Consider the following 19,581-nt stretch of genomic DNA (forward strand, 5'->3'; position numbering starts at 1 on the left):
AGATATTCGCTTTGGCAATGAACGCAAACAAACAAAACGATTCCCTTACCAATCACACAAAGTCACAAACTTTTCAGTTTCTTTGAATCGTTTCGCTCTCAAAACAAAACCCTAAACTTTTCAGTGCAAAAATACGAAAACCCTACGATTACTGAAATGTACTTCGGTTATGCTTTGCCGAGTTGTTTCATTCACCACCGAAACAAAACGAATTTTTGCAAACATTTGCTGTGCGAAATGATCAATGCCACACTCAGAAACACACACACACACACATATGTATGCTTAACAACCCAGCAAACCAATCGTACCGAGATCGTAGCGAAATCGGAACAAAATTCGACGATTCGTCAGATGTCGGACCCGAAATCGTAACGATATTTTAGCGAAAGTTGTATGAAGTGGTTGACATAATTTCGGAACGAAATGTCGGAGCGTAATCGGACCGATTTAGGAACGAAATCTGAAGAAAATCCTGGGGAAATTCAGAAGGGATATTTAATTCCGACATTCGCTCCGATATCGGCACGAAATCGGTACAAAATCTGAACTGTTTCTCCTTTGAAAAATCGTTTAGAAATCGGAACGAAATCTGAAAGAATTTGCTTTCGAAATTGTTCAAACGTGTCGGACATACGACATTAGCTTTCCTGGGAACCCTATCAACAACAACAACATACTTGGAACATACATGGTTGTAAGTATGGTTTTCAACCGCCTAACGAATCATTCATTGAATCTTTCATGTGTTTCGAACTTTTTCGTTTTCTATCTGTTGTTATGGAATTGAGAACTTTTCGCTATTCGTTTTGTTCGCACGCACGAATGTAAACAAAACGAAATTAAATTAATTTTGTATTGTTCCTATGGAAAATACAAAACGAAACCATTGCAAATGTTTCATAAAGTATTTCTTCGTACGCGGCTTTTTGAAAAAAAAGTTGACTTTTTCTCCAAATAAGTTTTTTACCCATTTGGACCCCTAAATATTATCCGATCATCACCAAAATCAAAAGGCTACCTCCCATCAACGCCAAAAATTTGGTGAGGAACCGATCAAAATTACCACCAGTAACGTGATTACAAGGTTTAGACGGAAGAACGGACGGAGAGACGGAAACACACATCCAAATCAACTAAGCTCATCGAGACATTTATTTTGGTATGCATATCACGGTGAGCCTTAACTAATTTTAAATGGAAGGTGCTTACACCTCGGAAGTTTTTGCTGATTCTGAAACTACAATGCTCATAGATGAGAAATATCATGAAACAAAAAAAATCGCCGGAGGGATTTTAAAATAAATCGCGATTTAAGTTCACATTTTTAGGGTTTCTTTAGGTTTTCACGATTTTGCTTGGAAACCGCGAGTTCTATGTAAATGGCACTAAAGCAAATGTTGTAGCAGAGAAAATTCTCCACAAGATTGGCCTTTATGATATTTTCGTATATTTTACCGTTTTTAAGATATGGAAGTTCAAATTGGGGCAATGCACTGACTGTATCGCCCCCTTATAAAACAATATCATGCACAGTGTCCCTTAACTAACTTTTAATGAAAACGGCTTACACATGGGATGTTTTTGCGGATTCTGAGACAGCAATGTTCATAGATAAGAAAAATAAAAAAACAGAAAAAATCGCCGGAGGGATTTTTAAATAAATATGTCTACGACAATTGTTCGATGTGTTACAAACTTTTTGGCCAAAACCCAACTTATAATAGCCTCCCCACATAGTGGTGTAGGGTATAAAAACAACTTATAGACACTAACGAACAATTGCCCTTTCGTCTCAAGTGGACACATCCTCACGTGGTCAGCCAGTCTTGTATCCTATTTTTACATCATCGATAGAAAGCCAGATTATCTTCATCCCAATTGCAAAATTTTATTCACCCTTTAGTGATGGTGGAAACCCCTAAGGCATTTTCCTTATAAAAGTTCTTTTAAAATCCCTATAAAATAAAGGGAAAATAAAACGAAAAAATATAGACGTTTCTTTTTTTGTATTCCTTCTCACTTTTTTTTTGCACATCAAGTTTAAATAAAATTTAATGAGAAACATTTGTGCCATAACGAACGAAAAAAAACCGATGCTTCTCATATTCCTTTTGTTCGCCTTGGTGCCAACAATTTTCCACAAGTGCAAACTATATTCACACCGCTGTTAGACAATATTTCAACACCGAAACTTTTGGGTAGGGATCAGGTGGTGGGGATGTAGAGGATGCTATGCTGTATGGACCACAACAGAGAGTGCTGGTGGAGTAACATCAGTGCCATCGTCAACAACCACATCAGCATCATAGAAGTAAGTAGACCAAAGACCAATGAGAGATGGCATTTCCTTTACCTCTTGAATGGCATGCATATTCAAACGTTTGGTTTGGCGGCAAAGACGGACATTGAGAATGATAAAAGCAGAGATTACATGAAAACGCTATGCTATGTGTTTGCTAGCATATCTTTACTAAAAGTCATCGTGGTGGCAATGATGGTGTTGGCTGTAATGCTAAGTGAAGATGATACACCCTGGCTCGTTCGGCGGTAATGAAGGTGTTGAACTAGAATTAATTAAATGAGGTTATTAGCATGATTTTTCTCTATATAGTTTATTTTTTCATTCAGTTTGGTCTATATCTGGTGCTATAGCTTGAGGTTATGGAAAGATTTTTTTCATCACTGGCTTTATGTCAATGCAAGAAGAGAAAAAAAGACATAAACCGTTAAAATGCACAAGCAAAAAACTCTGCAAAAAAATTAGAAAAAAACTAAAGGAATATTAAGCACAGAGAATGGTGTTAGTTTACAAATTACGCTAATGAAGTGTTTGGAACCGCATTATTTTCAAATACGCCACCTTTTTCTTGTACTTGTTACGGATAATTTCCACAATGTTGTCCTTGTGTCAGTCAGGATACTCATGATGGGTATTCACTTTTATTACAGTCTTCATTGTGGCTCTTTTGTGTAAAGTTTTTTATTAAAAAATTTCATTTTTTACCTTGTGAGAAATAAAGATGTTTGACCCATAATTCAATTGAAGTAGTTAGGTGAAAGTTGTGATTAAAGGTGGGCAGAAACGTTATTTTTTATTAAGGCCTTATTAGGCTATGAAGCGTCGTTTATAGTAATTACCCTGCAAAATCATAACTACAACCTCCACTCTCTTTTCACTCTTCAAATCTGTCAATCATCGCCTCTGTTGTGCTTCATGGGTAATTTGTTTGCTTTTAATCATTTCGCATTGTATTTATTATTTGGTTTTATAGGTGGACTTAAGCTGTTTATTTGCATAAAAAATTAAATGAGTTCATTGAAAGCATTTTTATGAATTACTTTTATAAAAACACTTTTCATTCTATGAGGAAACAAAATAAAGAATAATACTTTATCAGCGATGGCCAACAAGCAGATTTAAGAAAAAACTGAATGAAAGAAAGGTGAATTTAAAGCGATTACAAACAACCGAACAACAAGAATAATATTTCAATATCATAAAACAAACACCAAAAGTGAAAATTAGGAAACAGTCGGACTTCGGTGAGAATCCAAATTTATCAATATACCTCTTAGGTCATAATAGCTTAACTCGGAGGAGAATTAACACTGTGCAACAAAATTCAATTGTTTTCAAAATGATGGAAAAAACTGAATATATTATGAAAGAAGAGCTAAAAATATAAGACAAGTGTGTAGGTTTTTAACGTTTACATTCGAAAGTAACCAAAGTAGGCGGACAAGTTCCGTCCGTTTCAATTTTTTTTTAATATTCAAGTTAAGATATCTTGGAATCCTTGTATTTTAGGTATATAGTGTCTTTGGCAACTTTACCGAGGAGGATGCGATGAATATTTTTGTTAACAATTTTAACCCTCATGCGGTTCATAAAATCTTTTTCGTCCTTTTTTCAAAAATCTTTCAAAAATTCCTTTAAAATGTGATCATATCAAATCCAAATACTCTACAAAATTGTTCGCCATAAAATTTTACTATATGTCTCAGAATACACCAACTCTGTAAATCTTATCTAATCGCCAGGAATTCGAAAATGAAAAGCATGTTTTAGGTTTAAAGTCGGACTTCCTCTGAGTTTATTCAAAACTGTCCCACAAAACATAATTTTAGAGAGATGACGTCAAAGACAAAAATGTTTTTCGTCAAATTTCAATATATATCATGAAAATATCAGTATCAATTTTACTAAAAAAACATGAAAATATTTCAAAATTTTTTTGATGACAATTTTTTGCATCTTTTTTTTCGAGTTGATACATGAAAGTAATATGAAACTTGGCTCTAGGTGAAAAGTGTCAAAAGAAGAAAAATTCTACACAAAATTTCACTGTGAGTTTCAGAATAAACCATATATCTAGCTATACTATTTCCTTAATAAAATTAGATTGCCAATTTATATATTTTAGAATGAAATTATTAATTTTAATTTTGGACTGTTAATTTTACACAATTCGATACTGGATCAAAATCTAACAAAATTCTTCACTTTTTGGGGATATGGTAAAAAGAAGAAATGTTCGAAATCAAATTTCAATATGAGTCTCTGAATAAAAGAAATCTGTAGCCATTACATATTTAAAACATTCTTAGCAGCCCTTGTTTTTGATATAGGGTTTAGGGCCATATTTTACAAATTTTATCCAGATTGTCGTTGTGATTGGACACTGTAGAATTAAAGATGATCTCTCCAAGAGTGAGGTCTGATTCTACTTTGTATTAATTATATGAGTCATCGAGCTTGGTATCGCCGAGTCAGAATTGGGTGTATAATATGGTACAACTTCACCAGTAGCAAAGTTATATTTGAATGCAAATTGTCAAAGTTCTAGTCTCTGATCTCAGATATGCATATTAGGCATTTTAAACTTTGCACCTTAGCTTAAAGCGGCTGGCCTAGCCCTATTACGAGATGATTAATCCAAGTAAAAAGTCAGGATTGCTATCTGAACTTGTTAAACTTTTTAAACACGTAACTTATCCACCTCTTTAGTATTCTGCTTGAGGGACAGTTCGTTGAATTTTACTCGGTCATGCGAAGATTTTGGACCTCATTAGTAAAGAGAGAAAAAGTTATATGTTTCTAGTACAAAGCAAATCGAAAATCCGAAAGACGTTTTTTAAAGCAAAAATTTGGAATACGATTTTGATGTTAATTCTATGTATAGAATACCTCCTACGAATATCCTCTACAATTCCTCAAAGGGCTCTACTATAGGCACTTGGCCTCCCAAAGAGGCCTTCTATAAATAGCTGACATCCTAAAGGGGGTTTCTATAGATTTTGACCACCTAAAGAAGTCTTCATTAGATAGAAGACCTAATAATAGGATCTTTTATAGATAGGACACCTCCTAAAGAGATCTTCTATAGGTAGCTGACATTCTAAAGAACTATTGAGAGAAGACCTAATAAGATTAAATACCGCATACAGAGGTATTTTATAGATGTTGACCCCGTAAAGGGAGACCCCTTTAGAATACATTCTAGAAAGTCTTCTAAATTGTCTTCTATAGATATTTGACCATCTAAAGTGGTCTCCCATAGATATAATACCTAGCAAGAGGATCTTCTATATATCGAAGACTTCGGAAAAATATCTCATATATAAAGAGGTATTTTATAAATATGGGTCTCCAAATAACATTAAAGACGGCCTAAGGAAGTCTTTTATAGATGTTGACCTGTAACAGAATAGATAGAAGATCTCCTAGAATGTCTTCTATAGATATTTGACCACATAAAAAGGACTTCCATTGATATATGAAAGATATAGAATATATAGAAGCTGAGAAGACCACCGAAAGGAGTCTTCTATAGATATAAAATCTCCTGAGATAGATACTATAGATAGTTGATCAAGTGTAGATAATTGATCAACTAAATGAGTCTCTCATAACAAACTTTATATTGGTCTTCTATAGACAGAGGTACTATGGAGGAATTCCATATATAGAATACCTCCTAAAGGGGACTTTTGTAGGTAGACGGTCACTAATCGTGGTCTTCTGTAAATAGTTAATCGACTAAATGTATCTCTCATAGGAACTACTAATAAATGTATCTCCAAATTCTAAAGCCAGCTGGCCCTCCAAAGGGGTCTTCTATAGATTGCTGACAACCTTAAGGTGACTTTTGTTTATAGAAGAGCTCCTGAAGAAAATTTCTATACATAGAAGACCTGCTAAAGGAGTATCCAAAGATGTATTCTGTAGGTAAATGTCCACCTAAAGGGGTCTTCTTCTCCATTTTAAGTGATCTTCAATATAGTGTTCTATAGATAGTTGGCTTTATAAAGCGGACTTCTTTACAGAGAAAACCTCCTAAAGGATTATTCTATGGATAGAAGACCTCCTAACTCAGTCTTTTATAGATAGATGACCACCTAAAGAAGTTTTCTAAAGGCAGAATATTTTCTGAGGGAGTCTTGTGTCGATAGTTGATCTTATAAAGGGTCTTCTAAAGATAGTTGACCACCTAAAGGGGTCCTCTGTGCGTAGAAGATCTCCAAACGGGTCTTCTAGTAATAGTTGATCAACTAAAGGGGTCTTATATGTATATAAAGGTGACCTCTTAAAGGAGTATTTTGTTTGTAGAACATCTAAAGGAAGCTTCTATATAGAAGACTTTCTAAGAGAAGGCCTTTATAGATAGTTGACCACCTAAAGGGGTCTTCTATGGATAGCCAACTACCTAAAGCAGTCTAATATAGGTAGTTTACCTCCGAAGGAAGTCTTCTATAGATCGTTGACCATCTAAAGGGGTTTTTATATATAATTGTCCATCTTCAAGATAATTGATTGCCCAATGAAATATCCTCATGATAGCTGACTTTCTAATTGAACTTCTTTAGATAGACGACCTCCTAGATGAGTCTCCTATGCATAGAAAAACTCCTAACTCGGCCTTTTATAGATCGGTGACCACCTAAAACAGTTTTCTATAGGTAGAAGATAACTTGAGGGAGTCTTTTGTCGATAGTTGACCTCATAAAGGGTCTCCTTTTGACCACCAATAGGACTCCCCTGTGCGTAGAAGATCTCCTATAGGGGTTTTCTATAGATAGTTGACCAATTAAAGGGATCTTCTATATACAGTTGACTTTCTAAAGGGGTATTTTGGTTGTAAAATCAACTAAAGGAGGCTTCTATAGAGAGAAGACTTACTAAAATGTAGCTTTTATAGATAGTCGACCACCTAAGGAGTCTTCTGTAGGTAGTAAACCTCGCAAAGTGGTCTTCCATATATCGTTAATCATCTTTAAGGAATCTCCTGTAGATAGTTGACCTCTTAAAGGGGTCTTCTATAGACAGTAACCAACCTAAAGCGGTCCCATGTAGATGATTGAACGGGTCATCTATAGATAGCTGACCACTTAAAGGAGTATGCTATAGATAGCTGACGTTTTAAAGGGCGCTTCTTTAGATAGAAGACCTTACTCCTAGGTAGAATATCTCCTGAGGTAGTCTTGTGTCGATAGTTGACCTCATAAAGGGCCTTCTAGAGATCGTTAACTACCAACTGTGCGTAAAAAATCTCCTAAATTGGGCCTCTATAAGCAGTTGAATTCCTACACAGAACAAATTTTAGCCATTTGATAAAAAATTCAAAGATTCAATCAAAAATTTATCGACTTTCCGTCGATAAAAAAATTTTCATATTGACAAAATTCGTTAAAATTATTTGATCACAAAGTAAAAATACAACTGATAAAATATTTCACATATTAACAAAAATATTTATCAAAATGTTCCACATATTCCATTTTATCAGTTCAATATAAAAAAATTATAAATATTTTAGTCAATATAGACCCTATAAAGTATATATATATATATATATATTCTTGATCAGGGTAAAATTCTATGTCGATTTAACCAGGTCCGTCCGTCTGTTGAAATCAAGACACAGCTCGCAATTTTTAAGATGGAGCTTTGTAATTTGGTATAGAAGTTTCTATTACTCCTAGGATGTTTGGTATTGCAAATCGGCTATATCGGTCCACGTTTTGATATAGCCCCCATATAACGGTACCACCCGATTTTCGGTATTTTGAAGGTTTAAGCCTCATGATCACACCGAAATGGCTGAAATTTGGTACTTGATCATCGTTGGGGGTATAAAACTTTCACCCAGAAATTTGTCGGTATAGGTCCACGCCTACATATAGCCCCCATATAACGGTACCACCCGATTTTCGGTTTTTTGAAGGTTTTAGCTTCATTATCACACATAAATAGCTGAAATTTGGTACTTGGTATTCGTTGGGGGTATAAAACTTTCCCCCAGAATTTTGTCGATGTAGGTCCACACCTTCCTATAGCCCCCATATAACGGTACCACCCGATTTTCGGTATTTTGAAGGTTCTAGCTTCATTATCGCACCGAAATGGCTGAAAATTGGTACTTAGTCATCGTTGGTGGTGTAAAACTTTTCCCCATATTTTTGTCAGTATGGGTCCACGCCTTCATATAGCCCCCATTGGACGGTACCACCCGATTTTCGGTATATTGAAGGTTTTAGCTTCATTTTCACACCGAAATGGTTGAAATTTGATACTTAGTCATGGTTGGGGGTATAAAACTTTCCCCTGGGTTTTTGTCGGTATAGGTCCAAGCCTTCATATAGGCCCCATAGAACGGTACCACCCGATTTACGGTATTTTGAAGGTTTTAGGTTCATTTTCACACCGAAATGGCTGGAATTTGGGAATTTTTTAGATTTTCGGTATTTTGAAGTTTGTGGTCCCCATATTCCTCCGAAATGGCTAAAATTTGGTATTAGTCTTCGTTGGGGTAAAAACTTTCCCCCAGAAATTTCTCGGTACAGGTCAACGCCTTAATGTAGCCCCCATAGAACGGTACATCCCGATTTGCGGTATTTTAAAGGTTGTGGCCACAACCACCCATCGATATGGCTAAAATTTGGTATGTAGTCTACGTTGGATGTTAAACCCTTTCCCACTGCATTTCTTCGGTATAGGTCCACTTGCCGATATAACCCTATAGAACGGTACCTCCCGATTTTCGTAATATCGGAAATTGGGTATTTAGTTTTCTATTAGTCTAAAAACTTCCCGCCAGGAATTTGTCGGATAGATCAATGTTTTGATATAGCCCCCATAGAATTTGGGTATTTTAAAGGATAGACAAATTGTTTTACCGTAATTGCTGAAATTTCCATTTTGCTTCAATACCACTCGTGGTGGAGGGTATAATAAGTTCGGCCGGGCAGAACTTGACGCCCTTCTTACTTGATAAACACCTCCTAAAGTGGTATGGACCAAAAATTGAGTTTACATACTTATGTATTTAAATGTCAACAAAAATTAAACGCTTAATGCTGCAGGAGTACGTGTCCCACACATTTTCATTCCACTCCATGGAACAAATCTTTTTTCCACCACAAAGAATATCCTTTCAATAACATTTAAATGGTATTTTCAGACGTGACTGTTGACACAAAGGGATATAATATACATATACATACATAAAAACATATTTTTTTAATTTTTTAGCTCCACTTACCCTGCCTTTTGTTGAGTATTTATCATCATCTTTGGTTATACCCGAATCCTCGGATATATCACCAAATGACCTGCCACCGGCCGGCATGCGTGTAAAATCGGTTTGATGCTCTGGTGCTATGCCAAAAATAAAAGGACCTTCGTGCAAATGACTGCTATTAGCTGTAGACGGTGTATCCAAGGTATGACACTTGGCGAGGTCAATGTTGCGACGATTACAGAAATCATCTTCGAAACGTGAAGATTTACCATAATAATCGGCTTCATTAACATCGTAGTATGGTGTACCACCACCGTTGCCGCCACGTGATAATGTTGATGCTGCTGGAGTGCCGGTGTAATAGTTATTTGAGGATGCTGCAGAGGTAGAACCATAATTGCTAATGTTACCATAGCGTGGCGTTGATGTTAAAGCAGTCGAAATACTGGCAAATTGTTGTTGTTGTTGTTGCTGTTGAAGATGAGTAGGCTGATTGTGATGTTTGTGTCTTTCCATGCTGCTGTTGCTACTACTACTAGTGGTAGTTGTAGCATCACCCCGGGTCACTGATGCAGGATGATTTTGAATTGCTGTTGTATCGAATACAAAGTCACTGGAGGTTTGTGTGGGCGATGGTGGACTACCATAAGGATAACCAATGTGTGGTGAGGACTGCAAATGCTGATTGTACTGCTGGGAGAGTATGTCGAAATCATTGAAGCCATGTAAACCTTTGGCACTATCACGTTTCTGTTGTTGCACATATGGAGAGATATAGGATTTCTGTTGCTGTTGTTGTTGTTGCTCTTGCTGTTGCTTTTGACTGGTGTTTAGTTGTTTCTTCTTATTGCTATTGTTGCCGTTTTGCTTGACTACCACTTGTGGTTTCCTTTCGGCCAACAACGGCCTCTGTGAGTTGTTAAACGGATGATCTCGTGATGTCATAATCGAGGCTGTTGTCGAATATAAAGACATATTATCATCCTCATCGTCCATCATATAGGGATTGTAGGGTTTCTGTGCTTTGGCCTGTAAATGTGGTAGCTGCTGATTGTAGTAGTTGTAGGCGACGTTGGATGGTGGGTTTGGTGGTGGCAAGGGTGGCGGCTGTTGTTGTGGTGTTGTATTGGAGTTACTCGTTGCAGAATTACTAAATAATTTTGCCAATTTAACTGTCATCGTGGTTATATAAAATGTTGTTGTTGTTTGATACTGTCGCTGTGGCTTAGCTCTTGAGCAGGAGAATCTCTTGATTTGGTTATTTTGCCGTTCTTATAAAAACTAAGCACGTTTTCAATTTAAAATCCGTTTGAAGTCGTCTACATTTATCTGTGTCGCTTCTGTGATATCAAATATATTTCCTTTGCCCGAACTGCCTTACTTTGATATTTTAGATGTTAAAGAAAGCAAATACGTAGACTCCAGCGAATGAACTGCACAAACAAACCTAAAAAGAAACAAAAACAAATGGAAAATAAAATCGAGATAAGTATGTAAATATGTGCAAGTGTGTACAAACAGCACACACACAAGTGTTTGTATGTGTATTTTTCCACAATATTTTTATTTATTTAGTTTATAAACCTAGTTAAATTCCCCGGCTATAATAGAAGCGGGGCGAACACACAGACACACACAAAACGGATATTATTTCATGTAGTAAATGATGAATGGGATTCCGACCAGTTTCGGGTTTTTTGTTTTCTTATTCTATTTAATAATGTTAGACTTTAATTGCAGCAGAAGTTGTTTGCCTTGCGTTTTTTTTTTCTTTTTGTTTTTTGAGGACACACTAGAATTAACGGACTTTTGAGAACTACTTGTACCAGTTTGGAAGTAGTTGTGGAAACTGTGGTGGGAAAAGTGTTCTGGAAAGTTTTTTTGTTTTTCTCTTTTTAGTTTAAGAAAACAGCAAGGCCTTTTCAGAGTTTATTTACGTAGGCAGAGTGGGTTTTCTGTTGATTTGGAGCTTCGATGCGAAGAATAGTAACTAAAAAAGTGTTCCACAATTTTGCATAGATAGAAGGTCCCCCTAAAGGAGACTGTTTGGCCATTGGTTGCTAATAAAAATCTTCAAAAATCCATGTTTATTGTGGTCTTTGGGTGGCAATAAAAATTGTTAAAAAATCCACGTTTATTGTGGTCTATGGTTACTACCAAAAATCTTTAAAAAATCCACGTTTATTGTGGTCTTTGGTTGCTAATAAAAATCTTTAAAAAATCCACGTTTATTGTGGTCTTTGGTTGCTAATAAAAATCTTTAAAAAAATCCACGTTTATTGTGGTCTTTGGTTGCTAATAAAAATCTTTAAAAAATCCACGTGTAGTGTGGTCTTTGGTTGCTAATAAAAATCTTTAAAAAATCCACGTTTATTGTGGTCTTTGGTTGCTAAGTCCCAATTTACATTAGGCGAGTTTACTTGCGGCAATTGTCAGTTTGTTGGTGAGAGAGGGTGTTGAGAGGCAAAGGGTTACCATATACGTCACCTCTCTCTCCATCAAACTGACAATTGCCGCAAGTAAACTCGCCTAATGTAAATTGGGACTTAGCAACCAAAGACCACAATAAACGTGGATTTTTTAAAGATTTTTATTAGCAACCAAAGACCACAATAAACGTGGATTTTTTTAAAGATTTTTATTAGCAACCAAAGACCACAATAAACGTGGATTTTTTAAAGATTTTTATTAGCAACCAAAGACCACAATAAACGTGGATTTTTTAAAGATTTTTATTAGCAACCAAAGACCACAATAAACGTGGATTTTTTAAAGATTTTTATTAGCAACCAAAGACCACAATAAACGTGGATTTTTTGAAGATTTAAAAATCCATGTTTATTGTGGTCTTTGGTTGCTAATAAAAATCGTTAAAAAATCCACGTTTATTGTGGTCTTTGGTTGCTAATAAAAATCTTTAAAAAATCAACGTTTATTGTGGTCTTTGGTTGCTAATAAAATTCTTTAAAAAATCCACGTTTATTATGGTCTTTGGTTGGTAAAAAGTCTTTAAAAACTCCACGTTTATCGTGGTCTTTGGTTGCTTATAAAAATCTTAAAAAAATCCACGTTTAGTGTGGTCTTTGGTTTCTAATAAAAAGAAACAAGGGAACTGATGAGATCCAGTGGCGTGGATCGAAACTATAGTATTCCCTGCCTTACCCCTTGGCGAACAATGCCTAATCTTTTCCACTTATAAACTCGTTGTTTTTAAAATATTAAAACAACAACAATGGGATTAAACCAGACTATTTTGAAAGAGACAAAAAATATACAAATAATGATCATAGTTTGGTGGAAGCATCAGCCAACAACTACAACAAAAACCAGTTCAGTACTCAGAAATGTCAAAAATGTTTTCCAAAAATAGATCGATTCACTCAATTTTTTCAACAAATTTTCATTTTGCAGGTATTAGTAAACGCATCACTACAAAAATCTATCAAAAATTCACAGTTTTTCATTTAGAGTTTTGTTTTTTAATTTTGTGTTTTCAATTACAACAACTTATTTGACAGCCCGCAGTACATCAGCTGGGCAGATGGTCATATTTGGAACTTTTTTTTGGACAAAATAATAAAACTTTAATATTAATTTTAATAAATTTCTCGTTGGATTTGAGCGTTATGATCGAAAGTTTTTGCAAGTTTCGAACCCACACAACCACCAAATTATGTGACCTGACTTCGCTGGTGGTTTTGACAGATCATCACACATATCGGCTGTGGAGTGGTTTCTCTGGCAGGATGGTTTTGAACCCACGTCCTCGAAAACATGAGAAAAATGTTATCCTGACGTGTAAGCGTTGAAAATCAAACTCATCACTTCCGAAGACTGCGCTAAAAAGCGTTTGTCGTGGAAGTCATGCAGGTTGAATGGGGAAAAATTCACCACTGCGAACAATATATTGCATTTGAAAAATCAAAGCTCGATGGCAAGGTTTAGTCTTTTAATTACAATATTGCAATGCCTTCGGGTACCTCCTGCCGAAGGGAGTATCCGATTTGGTCCATACTTTGCACATCGTAATATTTCCACCAATCATAGATCCTCCCAAATACCTTTAAGCATTAATCCAAAACTATATTTTTGTGGGCAAGATCAAAAGTCCAAAATTTCAGAGAATCCACTAAATACATAATTTTTGGGGAAAAAGTTTCAATTCACATAGGCTGAGGGTATATCTCTGTTTACAAAGCCGACTTATACTTTCTTACTTGTTGTTTACTTCTTTATATAAATAATACTTCCATAATAATTATTTTGTATAGAACATTTTTAATCCAACCATGCCACAGTTCATTGTAATAATGTACTTTGTGGTAGGAAGTTTCAACTTTAAGTTTTCCGAAAAACAAAAGACAAAAAATGCTAACTTTGTTCTTCTTCATCTCTAAGCGGAGTTGAAATGAAAAAATGTCAAGGAGACATATAAACAAGTAAAAACTTTTTGTGTATGAAGAAACGAAACTCATACACCCCGCCCTAGATTTTACACTAACCGCAACAGTACAAAAATTCTTGCAAAGTATTTTCACACACAAAAAGCAGAAAACAAAGTATTTTAGACGCACAAAAGATCCAAAGACCAAATGAGTGTGCGGCAACCAAGAAGGCGAACAGGCAGGCCGACATGGCTCCTCCTGCCTCGTCGGTGTATGGACATACCACCACAGACTGGAGTGTTATAACAAAAGTTATGACAGGAAGTTAAGTAACGGATATACTTACTACTACATAAAGCACAGCACCATTTAAGTATATTTTTATTATTGTTGTTGTTGGTAACCGGTTGGATGGATAGCTGCTGGCTTTGGTGCTAGTCGTGTTGTAACAAAATATTATTATAAAATAGAATAGAAAGGAGAACAAAATTGCAAATAATACAAGCACTTATCTCAACTCATATGAAAATAAAGAAAAAGGGAAAAAAACCCTAAAAAACCACAAAAAGAAAACAAGAAATATAAATGCGGTAAAATATGATGAGAAGATTTTAAGGAAATTAAAAGGAAAAGTATTATGAAAGAAAATACCACTTCTGAGTAAGCATATAACACCGACACACTTACATTACTTAATATGAGTGGATAAAATGATGATTGTTGTTGTGAAAATAAAAGGATTTGGATTTCGAATGAGGTCAGAATAAAAACAAAAGTCTAAAAAGTGTGGGTGTTGAAAATGTAATAATTAAATATTTATGTGTGTTATTTTAGTAATTATTTTTTTTCATTTTTTATTTTTTTATACAACACTAAAAAGAGAGAAAACTTTTGGTTTTTAGGACACAGAATAAAAAACATTAAAAATCCTTGAGTATTGGGGTTATGGTTGATCTTCAAAATTATTAAAAAAAGTCCACGTTTATAGTAGTCTGCGGTTGGCCCTAAAAATCTTTAAAAATCCATGTTTATAGTAGTCTGCGGTTGGCCCTAAAAATCTTTAAAAATCCATGTTTCTTGTAGTCTACGGTTGGCCCTAAAAATCTTTAAATAATGCACGTTTACTGCGGTCAATTTTTGCTAATAAAAATCTTTAAAAATCCACGTTTATAGTTGCCTACGGTTGGCCCTAAAAATCTTTAAAAATCCACGTTTATAGTTGCCTACGGTTGGCCCTAAAAATCTTTAAAAATCCACGTTTATAGTTGCCTACGGTTGGCCCTAAAAATCTTTAAAAATCCACGTTTATAGTTGCCTACGGTTGGCCCTAAAAATCTTTAAAAATCCACGTTTATAGTTGCCTACGGTTGGCCCTAAAAATCTTTAAAAATCCACGTTTATAGTTGCCTACGGTTGGCCCTAAAAATCTTTAAAAATCCACGTTTATAGTTGCCTACGGTTGGCCCTAAAAATCTTTAAAAATCCACGTTTATAGTTGCCTACGGTTGGCCCTAAAAATCTTTAAAAAATCCACGTTTATTGTGGTAAATTTTTGGTAACAAAAATCTTTAAAAAAATCCACGTTTGTTATGGTCAATTTTTGCTAATAAAAATCTTTAAAAAATCCACGTTTATTATGGTCAATTTTTGCTAATAAAAATCGTTAAAAAATCCACGTTTATTGTGATTTTATTTTTGGAAATAAAATTTTTTTAAAAAATCCACGTTTATTGTGGTAAATTTTTGCTAATAAAAATCTTAAAAAAAATCCAAGTTTAATGTAGTAAATTTTTGCTAATAAAAATCTTTAAAAAATCCAAGTTTATTGTAGTAAATGTTTGGTAATAAAAATCTTTAAAAAATCAACGTTGATTATGGACAAATTTTGCTTATAAAAATCTTTTAAAAAATCTACGTTTATTGTAATAAATTTGTGCTAATAAAAATCTTAAAAAAAAATCTCCGTTTAATGTGCTCAATCTTTAAAAAATCCAGTTTTATTGTGCACAATTCGTGCTAAAAAAATCTTTAAAAAATTCACGTTTATTGTGAACTTTGGTTGCTAATAAAAATCTTTAAAAAATCCACGTTAATTGTGGTATTTGGTTGCTAATAAACATTTTCAGAAAATCCACGTTTATTGCGGAGTTTGGTTGCCAATAAAAATCTTTTAAAAAAATCCAGGTTTATTGTGGCCTTTGGTTGCTAATAAAAGTCTTTAAAAAATCCACGTTTATTGTGGTATATGGTTGCTGTTATAAATCTTTAAAAAATTCATGTTTATTGTGGTCTATGGTTGCTGCTAAAAATCTTTAAAAAATCCACGTTTATTGTGGTCTATGGTTGCTGTTATAAATCTTTAAAAAATCCATGTTTATTGTGGTCTATGGTTGCTGCTAAAAATCTTTAAAAAATCCACGTTTATTGTGTCTATAGTTGCTGCTAAAATGTTTAAAAAATCCACGTTTATAGTGTCTATGGTTGCTGCTAAAAATCTTTAAAAATCCACGTTTACTGTGGTCCTTGGTTGCTAATAAAAATATTAAAAAAATCTACGTTTATTGTGGTCCTTGGTTGCTAATAAAAATCTTAAAAAAATCTACGTTTATTGTGGTCTATGGTTGCTAATAAAAATCTTAAAAAATCTACGTTTACTGTGGTCCTTGGTTGCTAATAAAAATCTTTAAAAAAAACCACGTTTATTGTGGTCTTTGGTTGCTAATAAAAATCTTTAAAAAATCCACGTTAATTGTGGCCTATGGGTGCTAATAAAAATCTTTAAAAAATCCATCTTTAAAAAGTCCACGTTTATTGTGGTCTTTGGTTGAGAATAAAAATCTTTAAAAAATCCACGTTTATTGTGGTCTTTGGTTGCAAATAAAAATCTTTAAAAAATCCACGTTTATTGTGGTCCTTGGATGCTAATAAAAATCTTTAAATAATCTACGTTTATTGTGCTCTTTGGTTGCAAATAATTTTTTTTTAAAAAATCTACGTTTATTGTGCTCTTTGGTTGCAAATAATTTTTTTTAAAAAATCCACGTTTATTGTGGACCTTGGTTGCTAATAAAAATCTTAAAAAATCCACGTTTATTGTGGACCTTGGTTGCTAATAAAAATCTTTAAAAAATCCACATTTATTGTGGTCTATGGTTGCTGCTAAAAATCTTTAAAAAATCCACGTTTACTGTGGTCTATGGTTGCTGCTAAAAATCTTTAAAAAATCCACGTTTACTGTGGTCTATGGTTGCTGCTAAAAATCTTTAAAAAATCCACGTTTACTGTGGTCTATGGTTGCTGCTAAAAATCTTTAAAAAATCCACGTTTATTGTGGTCTATGGTTGCTGCTAAAAATATTTAAAAAATCCACGTTTACTGTGGTCTATGGTTGCTGCTAAAAATCTTTAAAAAATCCACGTTTACTGTGGTCTATGGTTGCTGCTAAAAATCTTTAAAAAATCCACGTTTACTGTGGTCTATGGTTGCTGCTAAAAATCTTTAAAAAATCCACGTTTACTGTAGTCTATGGTTGCTGCTAAAAATCTTTAAAAAATCCACGTTTACTGTGGTCTATGGTTGCTGCTAAAAATCTTTAAAAAATCCACGTTTACTGTGGTCTATGGTTGCTGCTAAAAATCTTTAAAAAATCCACGTTTACTGTGGTCGATGGTTGCTGCTAAAAATCTTTAAAAAATCCACGTTTACTGTGGTCTATGGTTGCTGCTAAAAATCTTTAAAAAATCCACGTTTACTGTGGTCTATGGTTGCTGCTAAAAATCTTTAAAAAATCCACGTTTACTGTGGTCTATGGTTGCTGCTAAAAATCTTTAAAAAATCCACGTTTACTGTGGTCTATGGTTGCTGCTAAAAATCTTTAAAAAATCCACGTTTACTGTGGTCTATGGTTGCTGCTAAAAATCTTTAAAAAATCCACGTTTACTGTGGTCTATGGTTGCTGCTAAAAATCTTTAAAAAATCCACGTTTACTGTGGTCTATGGTTGCTGCTAAAAATCTTTAAAAAATCCACGTTTACTGTGGTCTATGGTTGCTGCTAAAAATCTTTAAAAAATCCACGTTTACTGTGGTCGATGGTTGCTGCTAAAAATCTTTAAAAAATCCACGTTTGCTGTGGTCTATGGTTGCTGCTAAAAATCTTTAAAAAATCCACGTTTACTGTGGTCTATGGTTGCTGCTAAAAATCTTTAAAAAATCCACGTTTACTGTGGTCTATGTTTGCTGCTAAAAATCTTTAAAAAATCCACGTTTACTGTGGTCTATGGTTGCTGCTAAAAATCTTTAAAAAATCCACGTTTACTGTGGTCTATGGTTGCTGCTAAAAATCTTTAAAAAATCCACGTTTACTGTGGTCTATGGTTGCTGCTAAAAATCTTTAAAAAATCCACGTTTACTGTGGTCTATGGTTGCTGCTAAAAATCTTTAAAAAATCCACGTTTACTGTGGTCTATGGTTGCTGCTAAAAATCTTTAAAAAATCCACGTTTACTGTGGTCTATGGTTGCTGCTAAAAATCTTTAAAAAATCCACGTTTACTGTGGTCTATGGTTGCTGCTAAAAATCTTTAAAAAATCCATGTTTACTGTGGTCTATGGTTGCTGCTAAAAATCTTTAAAAAATCCACGTTTACTGTGGTCTATGGTTGCTGCTAAAAATCTTTAAAAAATCCACGTTTACTGTGATCTATGGTTGCTGCTAAAAATCTTTAAAAAATCCACGTTTACTTTAAAAAATCCACGTTTACTGTGGTCTATGGTTGCTGCTAAAAATCTTTAAAAAATCCACGTTTACTGCGGTCTATGGTTGCTGCTAAAAATCTTTAAAAAATCCACGTTTACTGTGGTCTATGGTTGCTGCTAAAAATCTTTAAAAAATCCACGTTTACTGTGGTCTATGGTTGCTGCTAAAAATCTTTAAAAAATCCACGTTTACTGTGGTCTATGGTTGCTGCTAAAAATCTTTAAAAAATCCACGTTTACTGTGGTCTATGGTTGCTGCTAAAAATCTTTAAAAAATCCACGTTTACTGTGGTCTATGGTTGCTGCTAAAAATCTTTAAAAAAATCCACGTTTAATGTGGTCTATGGTTGCTGCTAAAAATCTTTAAAAAATCCACGTTTACTGTGGTCTATGGTTGCTGCTAAAAATCTTTAAAAAATCCACGTTTACTGTGGTCTATGGTTGCTGCTAAAAGTCTTTAAAAAATCCACGTTTACTGTGGTCTATGGTTGCTGCTAAAAATCTTTAAAAAATCCACGTTTACTGTGGTCTATGGTTGCTGCTAAAAATCTTTAAAAAATCCACGTTTACTGTGGTCTATGGTTGCTGCTAAAAATCTTTAAAAAATCCACGTTTACTATGGTCTATGGTTGCTGCTAAAAATCTTTAAAAAAATCCACGTTTACTGTGGTCTATGGTTGCTGCTAAAAATCTTTAAAAAATCCACGTTTACTGTGGTCTATGGTTGCTGCTAAAAATCTTTAAAAAATCCACGTTTATTGTAGACCTTGGTTGCGAATAAAAATCTTTAAAAAATCCACGTTAATTGTGGTCTTTGGTTGCTAATAAAAATCTTTAAAAAATCCACGTTTATTGTGAACTTTGTTGGTAATAAAATTCTTTAAAAAATCCACGTTAATTGTGGTCTTTGGTTGCTAA

At 34.3% G+C, this 19,581-nt stretch overlaps 1 protein-coding gene across 8 annotated transcripts in view; it reads right to left on the reverse strand.

The window, feature by feature from the left end:
- Positions 1–19,581, reverse strand: part of RhoU — a 417,760-nt gene that overhangs the window by 152,803 nt on the left and 245,376 nt on the right. For all 8 annotated transcript variants that reach the window (XR_012411609.1, XR_012411607.1, XR_012411608.1 and 5 more), the window contains one exon: positions 9,546–10,971. Coding sequence is in view for 4 of the 8 variants with exons in the window: in XM_073975220.1 (XP_073831321.1) it covers positions 9,546–10,703 (1,158 nt within the window). In the remaining 4 variants the exon portion in view is untranslated. The remainder of the gene's footprint in view (positions 1–9,545; positions 10,972–19,581) is intronic.

This window comes from Musca autumnalis, unplaced genomic scaffold (genome assembly GCF_047663935.1).
Source record: "Musca autumnalis isolate F117 unplaced genomic scaffold, ASM4766393v1 scaffold_3, whole genome shotgun sequence".
Lineage (NCBI taxonomy): Eukaryota > Metazoa > Arthropoda > Insecta > Diptera > Muscidae > Musca > Musca autumnalis.